General features: G+C 38.6%; 1 protein-coding gene across 2 annotated transcripts in view; it reads right to left on the bottom strand.

Moving 5' to 3' along the window:
- Positions 1-19,246, bottom strand: part of KLHL7 (kelch like family member 7) — a 58,397-nt gene that overhangs the window by 6,961 nt on the left and 32,190 nt on the right. For both annotated transcript variants that reach the window (XM_024738480.1, XM_024738481.1), the window contains 3 exons: positions 18,510-18,652; positions 4,169-4,409; positions 1,732-1,933 (listed from right to left, as the gene is read on the bottom strand). In XM_024738480.1, coding sequence (XP_024594248.1) covers positions 1,732-1,933; positions 4,169-4,409; positions 18,510-18,652 — 586 coding nt within the window. The remainder of the gene's footprint in view (positions 1-1,731; positions 1,934-4,168; positions 4,410-18,509; positions 18,653-19,246) is intronic.

The following is a 19,246-nucleotide window of genomic DNA, read 5'->3' as shown; positions in this document are numbered from 1 at the left end:
GGAGGCTAAACAATACACTACTTAATAACGAAGTGATCACTGAAGAAATCAAAGAGGAAATAAAAAAATACCTAGAAACAAATGACAATTAAAATACAACGACCCAAAACCTATGGAATGCAGCAAAACCAGTTCTAAGAGGGAAGTTTATAGCAATACAATCCTACATTAAGAAATAAGAAGCATCTCAAATAAACAATGTAACCATACACCTAAAGCAATTAGAGAAAGAAGAACTAGCTCGGTGCTTTGTGACCGCCTGGAGGGGTGGGATAGGGAGGGTGGGAGACGCAAGCGGGAAGAGATATGGGAACATATGTATATATATAACTGATTCATTTTGTTGTGAAGCAGAAACTAACACACCATTGTAAAGCAACTATACTCCAATAAAAAAAAAAATTGGGAAGTATTAAGTTTGATGATCTCAAGAGATTTCCTAGTCTAGACACTTAGCAAAAGATAAGTTTCAAGATAAGCTTCTTTCAATTCTATCCCTAACATGGGTGACTAGTTGAGCAAAAAATGAGAAAAGAACAATTGTAATTGCACTTTTCTTTGGGAAAGGAGTTACTGATTTTGCTTCCTTAAATCCTTCAAAAATAGGTGGGAAGCATAAATAACTACAAATGACAATCATATTTTATAATTAATTCTTTACTCTTAATTTAATAAAAGCAATAGCTGGAGTAGAAGACTTCTGTGTTTTGTAGCCTGGAAATACTTCCTAAGTACAAAATTTGAGTATAAGAGTTTTGGTGCGGCTCTTTGGCATAACATTTAAGTTGAACATAGTTGCCCAATAACTTGTTCTAGTAAAGGAAGAACAATCCTTTCAAATGAGCAAGTTAATTTTCTTATTGAAGGTCTTTGGATGTTTCTGATTATCAACAAAAGGTCTGACTGGAACATCACCTGTCTTCATTTTCTTGTTAGTTAATTACACTATACTTACCATCCCCCCACTATCAATAACTGGCTCATATCCTTTGGCTGTATTGAATGGGTCCCATCATTAATTACAAGATCAGAAAAACGGGCTAACCGTTTATTTCTTTGTATTTTGCCTTTTAAAAGCAGTTATTTTACTTCCCAGTTGACTTAAGAATATTTTACTTAGGGACTTCCCTGGTGGTCCAGTGGTTAAGCCTCTGTGCTCTCAATGCAGGGGGCCCGGGTTTGATCCCTGGTCAGGGAACTTGATCCCACATGCCGCAACTAAGACATGGCGCAGCCCAATAAATAAGTAAATAAATATTTTTTTAAAAAAGAATAATTTTATTTAATAAATATGAATCCAAACATACTTTAGTAAGCACAAACTCAAAAAAGACATTATACCTAGGGGTATGATTCATTAATACCATGAACCAATACATAATATTTCTAATTAAAGGCAAATTTACTTCTGGTCATAAATTGTTTCCCCCTCTCTACACTTCCCGATCTCTCAAACAAAAATATTTTGAGTTTGATGAATCAGTCCTATTTTCTTATTCACAGACATTTATTTATTGCACAAGCAGGAATAGAAAGAGAGGGGCTCCCATGGGGTATAAGGTCAAGCTATTTCTTAAGGTGTAGAGGAAGGGTCAAGGCTATAAACATGCCCCTGACCCTAGCACATTCAAAAATCCTTCTGCTGGGTTCCTTCTGCCTTTTGACATCTTCTTCCATTGAGCTTATAGAATACAATTAATTGTGTAGCAAGAGTTTTAAACTGATACATACGTTTCTGTGGCAGGATCATAAACTTCACAGGAATTCAGCACTCGCCCAGAAACATTGTTCCCTAAACTTCCACCGCAAACATAGATCAAGCCGTTGGCTTCCACCATCCCATGGCTGCAGCGCTGAGTCAGCATGCTGGGCTTTGTGTGCCAGCTTTCAGTTCTTGTATCATAGCACTCAAATAAATACAGAGCCGAGTTTCCTGTAAAAGAAAAGGACCCCATCTTGCTTAACTTAGTGTGTATGTGGGCCTGGAGTGAGTTGACTGTAGAGTTGAATCATTAATGACTGGAGGAAAGAATTTAGGGTTGTAGAGTCTTTACTCAATCAACAACAACAAAACGTAGAAATAGTTTCAGAAAAAGCTACCCCTGTTTGTATAGACCTTGGAAAATATTCAGAAAAGGATCTGCTGGAGAGACTTATTAATTGGTAATTAAACAACAAAAAAAAAAGAAATTGGTTTGATTTCAAAAGATTTTCAAATTAAATAAGAAACACTATGTATGTCTTCCAGCCCAGTTATGCATGGTGGGAATTAACTGAACCTCAAATGTTTATAGAGAGGGGGAAAGACACAGCTGTTTACAGATGGTTAAGTCTATACCTTAAAATATGAAGACTACTATCTGAGAGTATCCTCAGGCTTGTCATTTAATGTTCTACAACAGCCACTGCATCATTAACAAAACTGTTCTTCCTGACTGCTCTCAGCAGTTGTGTGGGTAGGCCCTGAAGTCATAGCGGTCCATGCTTGAATATACACTCAAAGTATCGTTATGTGTTTCTGGTGTACTTTGATTATACACTTTAACGGCAAAACACACCCATCCTGTTTTGCAACTTCTGCACATTTTAGGAGCTCAATAAAGACTTTTAGAAATGATACCATTAAAGATCAAGTGCTTTTTTTCTTTCCCAAGAAAAACGAAGCTAGAACTTTATCAAATTATTGCTCCCTTCCCACTTTTCTGGACTTTTCTAACGCTTAAAAGCAATAACACCCTTGTAAGTCTCTATCAAAACCAAAGCCTATGAAGAGCAAAGTTCAAAGAGTAACCAACAGAAGAAGTAATAGTCATGACTAACAGTAACTTCTTTTTAACTTTTAAACATTTCAAATTTGGCAGATTCAGTCGGTTGACACTAAAGGGAAATACACAGTATATAGCAGATTAAAAAGAGTTACCATTTAAGTGAAAAACTGACTTAGTAGAGTAAATGCTGAAGAAATGAAGTTATCTACTAATACTTTCCACAAAAAAGTATACCTATAAAACACTCAAGTGTTTTAGAAAATCATAATCTTTTATGATTTTCAAGTCACATTTAGAAAATCATAATCTTTCTTGTATTCATTTTGCATCTAGTGGGAGTGGGGGTAGAAACTTAAAACAAATAAATATGCTGACCAAAAGTAAAACAGTCTTTGGGCTAATATAAAAATCATAAAAGAAAACAAAAAGACAACGTTTAAATTCCATACTTTAGATTTACTTGGTCTTCCTAGTTTTCTTTATAAGCCCATTATTTAGCTAAAGAGATTACTTGAAAAGACGAAAGCATATAAAAGCTAGTCTGCATCTAGAATATTCATTTAGAAAAATTATTCATTTAATAAACGAACACTAGTGGACACTTATAAATTATCTGTCAATGAGAAAGGTTTTTATACCCATACCCACACCCTGTTCTGATCAATAAGCTTAAGATACCACTACCAATCATTACATTAAAAAGTTAAAGAATAGGGAGTTCTCTGGTGGTCCAGTGGTAAATAATCTGCTTTCCAATGCAGTGAACACTGGTTCAACCCCTGGTTGGGCAACTAGGCCCACGTGCCTCAACTAGACAGCCCGAGTGCTGCTAACTACAGAGCCCGCGTGCCACGACTAGAGACAGAAAACCTGCACGTCACAACTAGAGAGAAGCCCACGCGCCGCAACAAAGATCCCGCATGCCACAACGAAGACCCGACGCAGCCAAAAGAAAAAAACAAAGTTAAAGAATAAAGCAAATGAAAAAGATTATTCTTACTTTTTTCTGATACAAAGAAAGCAAAGATAATACAGATTTTAAAAGCCTGAATGTGGGTCTATGAGTAAGCCAAACTCCAAAATCTTTAAAGCAAATAATATTACGTATATAAAATAACTAATCCAGATGGCAACAATGAAACTAAAGTCCAGATGACATCAATGAAACCGTTGTCATGACAAAAAATGGACAGTTAACATAATCTAGGGAGTTGAAGTTCTCGTAAATTAATGACTTAGAAAGAGTAAGGTAAACCTTCAGGGAAATGTGCTCTAAAATATGACAGATCTGTATTTAAATTTGTCAAAAAGTATCTGAACAAATAATACCAACTCTGTTTAAATATGAAAGCCAAGACCCTCAGCTTTAAAGCACACACAAATACTGAATAAGTCCTTACCAACTTCGGAACCTCCAGATGTATAAATTTTGCCTTCTGCAGCGCAGGCAGCAAGGCTGTCTCGAGGTGTTGGAGGGCCCAGTTTGGAATACCAGCTATCTTTAACGACATTATAGCAGTCCATTCGTTTTATGGGGAAAAGCTGAGAGCCACCCAAAATGTAAACTACATTGTCCCAAAACACGCATGCTGCGTCTCTTCGTTTTTCAAAGGGGCAGCGGATGTCTGTCCAGCTATAATCCTGTAACAGGAAAGGACAGGAAGATTTCAGTAATGGAAAACTATAATAGGAAAGGATGAAGCAAAGATATAATTGAGAACATACAAAACATAAGAATATGTTAAATTTATCAGAGTACATATAAGAATGTTTGGCTTGAGACTATTATTTAACCTTGCGTGATTTCTTCAGAATGTTGGTTAGTTGTGGCAGAAGGCAAGAGGAAGACAGTGACGGCTTTGGGTCTTTTCTGGCTCTAAAATAAACTTTAATACATTTGTATGTATCACCAACACCCCGTCTTCTATTCCTTCTGTTATTGAGGATAACAATACAAGAAAATACTAAAATAAGCAGTTTTGTTATTTAAAGAAAGATTTTTTTTTCAAATGTAAATATGCACATCCCTTCTTTGCCGGATGTATAGGGATATAAAGAATCAATGGATAATCTGAAGCTTTAACTGCCATTAACCTACTAATGTCTAAAGCCAGAAGGCATTTTGTAGACTTCTGAGAGATATTAATTTTCCGTAAATATTCAGGTGAGCCAGTAATAGTCAGCCAGACTCTTAAAGCTGTGATATTATGAAATACTTGAATAACCTGAGTAGTCTGGAAACAACTTTTTCCTTCTCAATGAGAAGAAATGGGCACCTATCAGTACTTCACAATAAAGGCTGTTCACAGCACCACTGATTCCTATGTTTGATGACATCCAAGGACACCTGTGCCCTTCTTCTATGTAAATATGTGGGGGAATGCTCCCAAAGTTATAGCTTGTTGGATTCTCCCCCTTTTAAAGCAAGGAAGTTACAGTGTTCCTGCTGCTTTCTGAAAATGGTTGAAAATAATTAGCGTCAGATAGAAATCCAAACAATTTCCAATCTCATCAATCAAAGCACTGTGATTTATTAATGTGGATTTCCCTTTGGGAAAATTTGATATCTATCATGCTAATGTCCTGTTTTTCAGGCATTCACTGAATTAGATCAAAGCATTGTAGAACGTAAGAAATGGTCTCTGAGGTAAAAGAAGAGTTCCTGATTGAGAATATCTTGACTCCTAGTGATGATAAACATTCTGCTTTTTAGATGACCAGAGAAACAGAGCCTTAATCCCTTTCTTATTCTCAAATTAGGGTCTATGAGGCCCCCTGTGTTACTCAGTGGTATTTTTACTGGTAGGCACACAAAACTGCAGGATAAACGTAACATCTTCCTGAAGCTTCAGTTTTACTCAATGGATTTGAAAAACTGAGGAAGAATATTTTAAACATTTGTTTTCTTGGGGAAACTGTGTACCACAGAGTGAAAAAAAGTAAGCGATAAAATATTCTACAGGGAGCAATACCTCAAAAGTAAACAAAATTACTCTTACATATTATGCAAATCTACTCGTAGCTCCTACCTGACCAGGTTCATTAGCAGAAAAATACAATTTCATTAATAAGGTACATTAACTTAGTGAATCTCAAGTCTTGCCACTCTTACACCCAATTTATTTGATATTATTAGAAAGTAATATGCAAATTTTCCCATAATTTCTAAAGACATCCGTAAAAACATTATCTTTCTAAACTCTTCCTTAATATCAGGATGAGAAAGTTGGCCAGATATTTTTTGAAATGGTCTCCAAGACCTGTTATACTCTTCAAATTAAAAAGAACTGCCCAGGTAGAAGCTGGAACTGAAAAAACAATATACTACTTCTTTTAGCTAGATGAGCTTAAACACTTAGACACTAAGATTATGAGGTTCCAAAGAATGAAATAATTTCAAAGAGCTTGGTAACAGAATAATTCTAACTTTCCAATACTACTCAAGGGTCTGAGTAGGGAACAGATGATCATAAGTCATATAGGACTTGGTTATACTTCATATTTAAAAATTAAAATGCATTGCTCTCTCGGAACTCCAAGCTCAAGGGAAAATTGATTAGCTTGTGTGTCTGCAGTGTGTGTGTGTGTGTGTAACACGGGAATAGGCACATGTTTCTATCTACTTGCAATGTGGGCTCTCATTTCTCTAGAAGTCCTCAAGTTTTTAAATCTTTTCTTACTCTCCCAATACTGTCATTGGTCACCATGCATGTTAAACACTATGCTTGATAAATACTAGCTATATATAATATTCTGCCTAATAGTTCATCTTCTACACAGGTAAGTGAAATATCTTTCTTTTTACCTGGAATGCAAAGTAGACTTCATTTCAGATAAAATGTAATGCTTTACATTTGGGCTCATTAAATATTCCTGTCAGGTGTTAAATGCACCTATGTTTGAGCATATCTGCCTTTGGTTGTACACAGGGGAGCTTATGGTCTTTTTTTTCTGTGCGTGTATGGGCCAACCTCCCTTGGAAATCTACCCAATTCCCTCAATCTACCCCCCATCCAAAATAAAGTACTGAGAATGTGATTTAACGTTTGCCCTTTGATAACTTGTTATACTACCTAGGAGATGTGTGCAGTTGAAGAAGCAAGCAGAGAGGGGATAAAAACAGATGGGAAGTCATGCTTGTCAGCTCAGTGGGTATCTTTGCCAGGTCTTATTCTAGTCATGGGACCACTCCCAACCTGGGGCCTGTAGGTGGAGGAAGAATTACTTATGGCTCCCAGCACTCACAGGCTACAAGGCAAGCTAGAAGGGCATGGAGCTTTCATGTTAGCAACAGATGGATGAAGAGCACTAGAGTCACAGTGTATGTGTGTGGGCAGGAAATTGTTACCCTAAAAATATAATTTAATGCAGTTTTTACTGAGTACCTATTCCAGGCAAGGTTATATGCTTAGCTGCTGAGAAGATATGAAAATGAGAAAACCGGAAAGCTTAGAAAAAACACAGGTAGAAGGATTTCTTAAGTTCCGACACATCACCCATGTATGCGTCCACACATATATATGCAGACATACCCATGTATAAAGTCCTGTCTTTCCTGGTCCCAGTCAGTCTTTCTTGCCTCTGCTGTGATATATCACATTCTAGACTTTTTTCAAGCTCAAGACTCCTTTTCTTTTTGCAAGCTTCCCTGATTTCCTTTTTCTGAATCCCCACCACACTGAAGTCTGCAGTTGATGACTGAGTATGCCATTACATCTTGTCTTGTGTGACTTTTCAGCTGTAGGACACTGCTATAGGAAGTGAAAGTGAAAGCCCTTCTTGAGTTGAAGGGCTGTAATATTTTTCTCCAAATGCCTTAGGGTAAAAACATCAGCCTGCTATTTTCCTTGAGAGTAAGGATTGATTTAATATAATCTTTATTCTGAAAACACATGAATCCTCTAATAATAGAAACACTACAGATGTAAATTTTAACAATAATCAAGACAACCAAAATGCAAAATGAAAGAAACTTTTTAGTTTTAAGACTTGAGAACTTTACTTTGCATCATTTTGAGAGAAAATCAAGCAAAGCTAGGGGAGAGAGGAGGTATATGCCAGATGCCACAACATTCCTAGAAGCGGTGTCATGAAAAGTACATCAAAACACTGTGGCTTATAAAAAAGGACAAAATAATGCCATTTACAGCAACATGGATGGACCTAGAGATTGTCATACTGAGTGAAGTGAGACAGAGAAAGACAAATATATGATACCACAAATATATGATATCCACATATAATGTAGAATCTAAAAAAATGGTACAAATGAACTTACTTACAAAACAGAAATAGAGTCACTATTACAAATAAATGATAATATTATATATCCTTATGAGGAATACTCCACAGCCCTTAAAAAGGATGGTATTTTCATTGACATGAAAATACCACCACAATATAAATGCTGAGAGAGTTTAAAAAAAGTTTTCGTAAAATAGCACGTATGGCATGATCCCACATATATATAGTGAGAACACTGGGGACTTCCCTGGCAGTCCAGTGGTTAAGAGTTCGTGCTTCCAATGCAGAGGGCATGGGTTCGATCCCTGGTCAGGGAAGCTCTGCATGCCATGAGGTGCAGCCAAAACAAATAAAAAATAAAATTAAAAAAATAAAAAATTCTAAATTAAAAACAAAAAACGAGAGAACTGGAATGATGTTCACCAACTACTGAGGACTGTTTGTTATGCTGGGAGCACTTTGGCTTTCTCCTTTTTATCTTGCTATGTTTGAATTTTCTACAATGAGCATATATTATTTTTTTTAAACAGAAAAAGTAAATACAACAACTAGGCAAGTAGTACCAAAAGTATGGCACAAAGAAAACAACTTCTCACGTCAGATGCTCATAATAGTACTAAATGTTTGAACATAAATGTGGACTTAAAAGTAATTTAAGTTAAGGCTTTAAAAACTTAAACACCTAAATAGCTATTATACTACGCAGCTGAATTTCAACTACAAGATGGATCAGAAACAGTCTTTGCCTTCCTTCCAAATAGCACACTATTAGGGCATATCTAGTTTTTTAGAAGTGAACACTTGATTGTACTTAATTTCCTAGGCTGTACCCACTTTGAAATGCACTCATTTTCAATGGGATCACACAGATATTTCTGTAAACATATTAACCTCCCAAAGTCCAGAAAGGGATTTAATAATCAGCCATTGGAAGAAAATACTCTTGTAACTTAAGTTCTTCATAAAACATAGCATCACAGCTAGAAAAAAGGCTTCCACAATTGGGGGTGGGTGGGCAGGGCGTGACTGTGCTACTGTAAGCTGCTAGATAAACTCAGGAACAGTGAACATATAAACGGGCAGTTCCCAGCTACTCATCAGTTAAAACTAGCAAGGAGTGGGAAGTGAGGCCAGACACCAGCTCAAAGGGAATTACTAATTAAGAATCACTACTGTTTTATAAAGTCACAACATGTTCTCCCCACTCCACTCTCAAACTAAAACCATACCACCAAGACACACAACTCAAATCTACTCAGAAATTTAAGTGAGATGAAACTCAGTTCAAAAGTGAAACCTGATATGAATATTATGCTCAATATCAGCTCTTGTCCTTTCAGTAGAAAATACATGAAATAGCAGGGGAGCATCTCTGCGCTAGCACCTTGCCAGATATCTCAATGACAAGATCTGCCTTTAGATGAACTCTGACGTGTAATTTTTTATCTTGGCACAGGAAGGCATATTATACTTTAAATGATTATCTCAAATCTCAAAATGCAGTAACATACCCATTTAATAAAATGTTCTCACCAATGGGACAAACATCAACTCTGTCTCAGATGTGTGGAGTATAGGAGATAATGCACCCAGTCAGGAGGTTTGGAAGAGTTAGGCAGGGTAAAGAAAAAAACAAAATGGAGATGGCAAGCCTTTTTACATTTAAATATGGGAAAATGAGAAAAACTTAAGGATGGCAGGAGAAGGAGACTCAGTGAATGAAGATCAAGGAGTCAAATGAACATAACTGATATTAACGCAAATCCTAAGATTTAAACCTTCTGTTAATAGACCAGAAAACTGAAGTTCAGAAAGGCTGACTTGACTAAGCTCCTATACCTAGACTTGAAATGCTCTTTCTACAAAACAGCTTCTTTCTTTTAGAAATAAAGAAAGGAAGGAAGGAAAGGAGGGAGGAAGGAAGACAAGGGACCCAAAAAAAGGTCTCACAAAAGAGAAAAGACCAATGGCTGAGTCCTTCAGTTCTTCCACCTATATCTAAATTCTTTTTTTTTAAAGCAAAAAGTTAGACTCCATTCAGTTAAATAATACTTTGTATGCATTTAATGAAAACTTTTAATACTCATACTTATCAAACCAAAAAGATATATTCATACTTAGGACTCAATATATTCTTTTCTTTCTCTTTCTTCCTATCTAAACTCTACCAATAAGTGTCCCTCAAGAAAACTTCCATGAAGCTTCCATGGACAAATTCAACCCAAGGGAATCTCTTCTTTTTAGACCACCAAGGCTGTCATTACCTATCCCATACCGGGACTTTTAATTGGCTACATTCGGTGGCAGCTTCACCAACCTCAGCCTCTGTGTTCTCTAATTGTTTCAAGCTTGTATACATCTCATACAATTTGAGTTTGACTCCTTCATAATCCCTGCTGCAGCCTAATCCCCAAATTTCAAATTCTAGAGGAACTGTCATACTGGTAATATATGACAAAATATTTGTTCAAACTGCAGTTTATAACCAGCTAACTGTACTATATGCTATGGTACAATCTGCTGTTGTTTATAGCAACTGAGGTTAGCTTTCTCTTATACTGATCACCAATTTTCAAAGACTATCACAAGAAACCTATCTGAACATGATTTAATACTTCTAGGATAAAAGATCTTACTGTGCTGTGCCTTTGCGTCATCATATGAACAATCACCAAAGGTAGCCAACAGTAATTTTTGAATGACATGGTGTAGTAAATATTTATTTCATTCCCTGTTGGTTTCCCTCAGCCTCTTACCCTCTAGCCCTGCATTTATGTAGCCACTACCCTCCAGCTAATTCCAGGATGACGAGAGTCCTTTAAAGCAACACCGCACAGATTTATCATTCCTAGTCTCCTTATCCCTTCCCACCTGTGGCCCTCAGTCAAATACCTACAGCTTTGTTTCTGCCCTCTCTGTCCCTTAAGGGGACTGATCTGTTAATTCATAATAATTATAGCTGGCCGTGGCTTACAGAGAGTCTGAAGTCATCCCTGTCTTGGTGAGTCGTATTTTTACTGGGGTTTTTTGGAAGGCACAGTGACTAAACACAAAAGGAAACTGATCCCTGAAGGTGGGAACTTCAGGTACTGCACCTTTGTAGGGTACAAGGGCTGTGAGGTTGACTTTACAACAAAACTACAAAAGTGTGTTATGGAGATGCTTGAAAAGAAAACAAAACAGAGGCTCTCAATATTCCTATTTTGGAAGACATTCTAGGAAGACACTCTACTGAGAATTTACCTCAGAATGTGTTCCAATCTCTTCTACTTGAATGTGAGGACCACCTGTCTAACCAAACTGCCTGCAAACAATCAGGTATGAGAAATACTTACTGTGCATAAGCGGCAAAGAACACTGATTTTTACCACCGGCGCCTGTTATACTGACCACTAAGGAAGCTTAAGGGATACCCATGTTGACCCACACTTGCATTCCAGCAACGTCAGTCCCTGCAGGACACAGCTATAGGTCCAAACCACCTGGGATTACTGCTGTCCATTTTGGATATTTCGTTCTTACAGGTGCCCCTGATCATTTTAAAAGCACTCACTCTTTGACTCCAGCACACTGCTCCTACAACACTCTTTTGCTGGTGACAAACACTACTGATGCACTCTTACAAAAGCTTCATTAATTTTTTAATGTAACACCATTTTCCTATAAGGTTTACACTTCTTTTACACACAGGTCTTTTAAAATCACATGCAACGTATAACTGCCAGTTTCCACCGTGATGACAGTGTAGGACTGTCTCCTTAGTGAAGGCCTGTTTAAGAGGGAAGGTAGCTATGATACTGTGAGAAAAGGCACTGTGATACCTTTAGTAAACAATATTTCCAAGAGGAAAATGTGTTTTGTGTTGAAAGTAACTTCACTTCTTTTGATTTAGGGCCCACCTATATTTAAATCCAGTCCTATAAAACCAACTGAAAACATTGCTTATGAAATATTATATAAAGTTATACTGGTTCATTCATCCTCACAAACTTGACTTCCCACATTGGGCCAGACACTAAGCTCAGTGATGAGTCTACTTCAGAGTTTTAAGTAGGAGAAGGTACTAAGAGGGAATTCCCTGGCAGTCCAGTGGTTAGGACTCTGTGCTCTCATTGTCAAGGGCCTGGGTTCAATCCCTGGTCAGGGAACTAAAATCCCACAAGCCCCGGTGGTGAGACCAAAAAAAAGAATAAGAAAAGGTACTCAGGGTAAACCTTTTGAACCTGATGGTTCCATAAAATATGGCACCATGTGGTTTTCTGCCTTTGCAATTTACAGGGTCTAGTCCTCACTCTGCTGGTCTTACTCCTTGTTTGGTTTTGGCAGGGAATATGCAGAATCCCTTTTTCTCTAGAGCATACGCTCCTATTTTTTTTTTTTTTTTTGGTTGCGTTGGGTCTTTGTTGCTGGCCACAGGCTTTCTCTATTTGCAGCAAGCAGGGGCTACTTTCACTGTGGTGGCTTCTCTTGTTGCAGAGCACGGGCTCCAGGTGCTCGGGCTTCAGGAGTTGCAGAATGTGGGCTTAGTAGTTGTGGTGCACGGGTTTAGCTGCTCCGTGGCATGTGGGATCTTCCTGGACCGGGGATCGAACCTGTACTGGCAGGCAGATTCTTAACCACTGCGCCACCAGGGAAGTCCCAGAGTCTCCTATTTCTCCACCATATGAAAGTGGTGAGCCAAGACCCCTACAAAGTTTTAAGCCCTCAAAGCTGATCATTTCACTGACAAGAATACTCCAAATAATCTGATCAATTAAGTCAACTTTTATTTGGCATCAATATCATAAAATGTTCCCATACTACAATTTGAGAACACCAATTCTAAGAGAACAGAGCACTGGATTCAGAAAAATAACTCTTTTAGTAATCAATAAGCACTTGAAAACTTTAAAAACAGGTACAGGTGGGGAAGGGGAGACTCAGCAGGCTTCATGGAAGGACCCTGACAAGAAGACTATCATTTCAATTCAATATAGCAACCCAAGATTTCTTTATCTATTCCTTTATCTACTTATCTACTAGAAAAATTGTTAAGATTTTCTTTCTTATCATTTTTCAGTCAGCAGTTAATACAAATATTTGCCGCCTCTCATGAGCAATATCCAAGGAATATCTAAAGATAATAGTTTATAAGGATGTTGGCTTAATTCTAGATAATTCAATTAAGTAGTACTGCTTAAATTGTCTCTTTGAAGGAGATCAATTCAGTGAAAACAATCATTTTGGGTTGGTATAGGACACACATCAATGGGTTCCGTTTAATGACAGTTAAAACCATTTTAGTATCTCTGAAAATATTACGTTCAAGAATTTTAAAACAATTCCTATACAGTACTTATTATTAAGCAGTCTACTTAAATAATGAAATAATGTTCACCTTGGGAGATTCAAGGTAAAAAATAATAACATAATGAAATCAGCCTTCACAATTGTTTTAATATTAGAAATAATAAAGACAACCAACTTATATTAAAATATTATAAATAATAGTAAATGGTGAATATTTTCAAGATGAAGTTTTTAGCAGAAAGAAAGGAGAGGTTGGTACTTCTAATAGAAATATTTAATAAATACTGTAATGGGATTCTAATGGTGTCAGCGTTAGGGAATAAAGTAATAACTGATGGAATGAGGATGTTTTTATTGGTATTATATCCTCAGTTATTTACATTTTTCCACTGGAAGTCTAAAAACTTGTGACTGAGTATACAAAACAGCACTAGGAACGTGCCATTTATAAGCGCAAAGTAAAACATCAAATGAGAATTCTGAAGTTACAGTCTCATTTCCAGGCTCGTGCAGAATATCCATCTTTTTTTTTTCATCTGTCCAATTTAAAAAGAAAAATTAAGGAAAGTTGTACAACTACAGACCAAAAACAAAGTGCTAGCTGTCATTCCATATTTGCCTTATTCTAAAAAGAGTGCTGTCTCCCAAATGGAATCAGGATTCCCCATGTCCCCCTGTACATCAAAACAGACATCTACTTTAAGATAAAGTATTTTCTATCAAAACACACTTTATTGCTTTTTAAATGTCAAAATCAACACCAAAGTTAGGCTTCGGGAAACAAGAGGGGTGTAACTATTGTCACCACCTGAATGCTGTGGTTCATAGATTTAAGCTCCTATGACTTCAGATTTTCCTTGGGAAAAAAAAAGTTTATTTATAAATTTCCTGCTGTTGACTCAAAAGGATCCTGAAAAATTAAAAAACAGTGAAATTAAATAGCCACTGAAATGTCAGTAGTCTTAAAACTTACCTGGTGTGAAACAGATGTGTAGGTGTATCGACCTGTCAAGCACACTGACACCGTGCTTATTGAACTAGGCCATGAAACCTCATGGTACCTGCCAGTCACTCAGTCTTCTACTAAGAAAGGAAGCTAGATGTCTTTAGTAAAAAATCAGCCTATATATTGGACATGGAGGAATGGACCAGAGATAGATATATGACCTGAGAGCAGCCCACAGGGACAGTCCAAATATGATGGTATTTAACCAATCTAACCTGATACTCTTTCCTTGGAGGTCTTTTTGATATCTGGCAGCATATATACTCTTATGATTTATATGACTCACACTGGTGACTAACTATTGTAGCAGGGCCAGATGTGGTCTCCTTACTGGACCACATTGACTAAAACTTGGTCTGTAGTTAACACTCTGGGTAATGTGTATTTCTGTTACTATTTACCCAGATCATTACATGGAATTTCAACTGGCAGGGAAAATAAAATTATTTCATAGTCTGACCTCAAGATCTCTAGACTCTAACTCTCTGCTATAATCTCAGCTGCAGGAGCCCTGGTCTATCTCACCTTGCCAAAGGTCTCCTATATTGATGCCTATAATACTGATCAGTTCTGGAAACAGAACTGAACAGAAAATGGAAAGGATCCCGTATGTCTTCATGGGACAAGTGCTTCACAGGACAGGAGAGAAGTTATCCTACAGAGTTGGTCACTTCAGAGTCCCTAGATGTCCACAGGTCTGCAGCAGGGGTTGGCAAACTATGGCCTGCAGGCTAAATCCAACCCAATGACTGTTTCTGTAAATAAAATTTGATTGGAGGGATTTCCCTGGTGGCGCAGTGGTTAAGAATCCATCTGCCAATGCAGGGGACACAGGTTCAAGCCCTGGTCCAGGACGATCCCACATACCGCTAAGCAACTAAGCCCATGCGCCACAACTGAGCCCGTGCTCTAGAGCCCGTGAGCCACAACTACTGAGCCCACGTGCCACAACTACTGAAGCCTGTGCGGCTAGATCCTGTGCTCTGCAACAAGAGAAGCCACCGCAATGAGAAGCCCGTGCACTGCAACGAAGAGTAGCCCCTGCTCGCTGCAACCAGAGAAAGCTCGCGCACAGCATCAAAGACCCAACATAGCCAAAAATCAATCAATAAATAAACTAATTAAAAAAAAAAAAAACCTCATCACACTGTTTAAAAAAAATCTGATTGGAATACAGCCATGGCCACTTGTTTACGTATTACCTATGGCTGCTTTCCTGCTACAGCATCAGAGCTGAGCAGTTATGGCAGAGAATGTGTAGCCTAAAAGGCTAAAAATATTCTCCGGTCTTGTATAGAAAAAGTTTGCCAAGCCCTGATCTACAGCATGTTGGCATAGCCCCTTGGAAAGGAAGGACAGCTTGCTGCCCCAACCATCTTCTAACGTTTTACAGATGACACATATCCTGTGTTTGGGTGTCCTACATTTACACTTTTACTGGGTAAGCTTTCTAAGTGGGACAGGCTATAATCACATGGCTCAGCTGCTCAGGCTATCCTGCGATCCTAGGGCATTGGGATGCTGAATGAGATGCTGCATGTAACTTCAGGCATGTCTCAGTATGACCAGACAGCACACATGTGGGATTCTGGAGCAAGGCCAACCTACTTTAAGCAGGTACCATTTTTTCAGTAAATAGCTCCTGGCTGGCTGCTAGGGTCTGACAGACAGCAAATGTCTGACACCAAGGGACACCATATCATTAACCCAGTTTGAACAGTTTTACATGACCTACCAAATCACAAATAGCATGCTTTCAACCCATGATCTAGTATTTAAGCATAAAACTGGGCATATGGAGGTACCAAAGGCACAGAATACCCAAATGGGATAATCACAACCCTTACTCAGTAGGCCTTCTCTCTCACCCAGGGTTATGTCTTCATGGAGGTGGTCCCTACAGATCAGCTGACAAAATTGAGAGACCCGAGCTTGGTTCATTTGTGATAGTATTAGCCAAAAGTGGACTGCTTAAGTATCATACTCCCTTCAGGAATGGTACTGAAGGATAATACAGAAGACACATATCCTGATATGGCAGATTTTCAAGCAGTTCCTTTTATTGTCCGTTATACCTCTCAGTAGAGAAAGCCTCAGGTCAGTTTTTATCCATTCTCGGATGGTGACTAATGGTTTTCCCAGATGGATACAGACTTAAAACAAGCAAGCACGAAAGACTGCTGCTGACAAGGAGATCTGAGGAAGGATAATGTAGAACACACTCCAGAAAGGAAACAAATTTGGGTCCCACATGAATTCTTACCAGAGTGCCCACAACTGCAGCAGAGTCTCTTAATAATCATGTGGACAGGACTGCATCTACATCTTTCCTCCCCAATCCGATGCTTGCTCAATGGGCTTATGAGTGACTCCAGTGGCAGCGACAGATATGCATGCAGTAACTGCGTAAGTCAGTGGCTACAGAAGCTAATGGACTTTCCCTCCCTGAGGCCAATGTGGCTATCCACTACTGGCTAGCACCCACTTTGTTGGCAATATTGACTGATTCTAAGAACTTGATTTGTTATCACACCTTGAGGGAACCAGTTAGTTACCTAATACCAAGCTAACTACACTGGAACGCTTCCATTGTTGAAGGGACAAAGCTCTGTCCTCACTGGAATTGATACTTATTCTGCATGTGGATTGGCCTTTGCTGTCTTTTGCACTCTTGACAACACCATCATATGTGTTTTTATAAATGCCTTGTATATCACCACTACAGTATTACACAGAAAGCCTCCAAGGACACACTTCTCAGAGAAAGAAGTATCAGAAGTATCCTGATGTAAAAAGGATGTTCTGGACTCGCCAGGTTATCTATCATCAACAAAAAAATGGGCCTATGAGATGTTGAAAGAGACCATTAAGTGCTGAGATTCAACATCAGTTATGGGTACCACCTTGCAAGGTCGGGGTGCTATCTTTTAGGATTATGGTATCTGCTCTGCTTGGGCAATACATGTAGTAACAGCAAAGTATGGTATTATCTCCCCCACAGCCAGAAAACACAGTTCTAAGAAACAAGGGGTAGAAACAGGAGCGCATTTTCTCATGATCTATTTTTAAAAATTGTGTTCCTACGGCTTCCCTGGTGGCGCAGTGGTTGAGAGTCCGCCTGCCGATGCAGGGGACACGGGTTCGTGCCCCGGTCCGGGAGGATCCCACATGCCACGGAGCAGCTGGGCCCGTGAGCCATGGCCGCTGAGCCTGTGCGTCTGGATCCTGTGCTCCGCAACGGGAGAGGCCACAACAGTGAGAGGCCTGCATACCGCAAAAAAAAAAAAAAAATTGTGTTCCTAGACCTATGACTCAGGCTCTGCTGTCCAACTGGCATAACACATAATGGAAAACACATTAAAATTGGTAATAATTTCTAGATGGTTGGGGCTTCCCTGGTGATGCAGTGGTTATGAATCCGCCTACTACAAGGGACATGGGTTTGAGCCCTGGTCTGGGAAGATCCCACACGATATGGAGCAACTAAGCCCATGTGCCATAACTACTGAGCCTGAGCTCTAGAGCCCACGAGCTAAAACTACCGAACCCACGTGCCACAACTACTGAGCCTGTGCGCCTCGAGCCCGTGCTCCGCAACAAGAGAAGCCACCGCAATGAGAAGCCCGTGCACCGCAACGAAGAGTAGCCCCCACTCGCTGCAACTAGAGAAAGCCCGTGTGCAGCAATGAAGACCCAACGCAGCCAAAAATAAATAAAATAAATTTATACTTTTTAGATGATTGGATTAAAGGTAATTTTATTTTTTTTCTTCATGATGGTCTAGATTCTCCACATTTTCTAGAATGACTGTGTATTATTTTATATTCAAACGTAATTACTAAGGGGAAAAAGAACAACCCACATAGCTCTAGAAGCAGATTTTCAATGAAAATCGCACATAACGAAAGCAAGGAGCTGTAATGAACGCAAGGAGCTCCTAACAAAAGACAGAACTGTTTCCCGTTTTCTTTGATAATGGTTACTATGTAGCACTCCAGAGCAATCATGGAAACATTTGAAATCTGACTAAGCCTCAGTTTCCTTATTTGTAAAATGAAGGTGATAACTATGTATCTTGTAAGGTCTATGAAAGAACACCATGAACTATAACATCTCCTATATGAGTTATTACTGCTGGTGGTAGGTGCGTGTCTATGCGCTCAGTGCTTTTAAAAACAAAAACAAGAATAAAAATTAGTTACCTTTGGGTTAAAATATCTACAAGACTGTGGTTGGGAGCCTCCAAATAGCGCTATGCGGTAGTCATGTTTCTTTCTTCTGGGCCTTGTGCCTTCTACCAGTTCTTCTCGATCCTCTGGAGACAGGAGATGATACCTCATTCCACCTGTAGAAAAACACATGGCAACTCTTCAAGAACTTCAGGCACTTTAATACTTTGAAAAGGAAATACCCAAACAAAATAGTGTTTTTATTTCTGGAACTTTTTTTTTTTTAAATCATCCCTCTATAGCATTTAAGGAAAGAATGAGGGAGAAGAGGCAGGAGAAATATTTAATAATCTGAGTCCTAATCAATTTATTATTCTCAGCAATCACCATTAATGCTAAGATTGTCCCACCCACTTACTAAATACCAGGGAATTATCTGGCTTTTCAAGCAACGGTTGCCATAATACTAATTACTGAAATTCAGATCTCCCAACGAGGCTGTTCTCAATCTTCACTGTACATTAGAATCACCTAGAAAATCTCAGAAACTATCTATACCTGGGCCCTACCACAGGCCAGTTACATCAAAATCTCTGGTGGTAGGGCTGAAGCACTGGTATCACCACTTAAATGTGGTTAAAAGATCAGCAGCTTCCGCACCTGGGAGCTTGTTAGAAACACTGAATCCCAGACCTACCGAATCAGAATCCGCGTATTTAACAAAATCCTAAGGTAAATCAGATGCACATAAAACTGTGAGAAGTACTTAC

This window comes from Neophocaena asiaeorientalis, unplaced genomic scaffold (assembly GCF_003031525.2).
Source record: "Neophocaena asiaeorientalis asiaeorientalis breed wild unplaced genomic scaffold, Neophocaena_asiaeorientalis_V1.1 scaffold89, whole genome shotgun sequence".
Classification (NCBI taxonomy): domain Eukaryota; kingdom Metazoa; phylum Chordata; class Mammalia; order Artiodactyla; family Phocoenidae; genus Neophocaena; species Neophocaena asiaeorientalis.
Note: the sequence above shows the minus strand (reverse complement) of the source record. Positions and strands in the feature narration are given on the sequence as shown.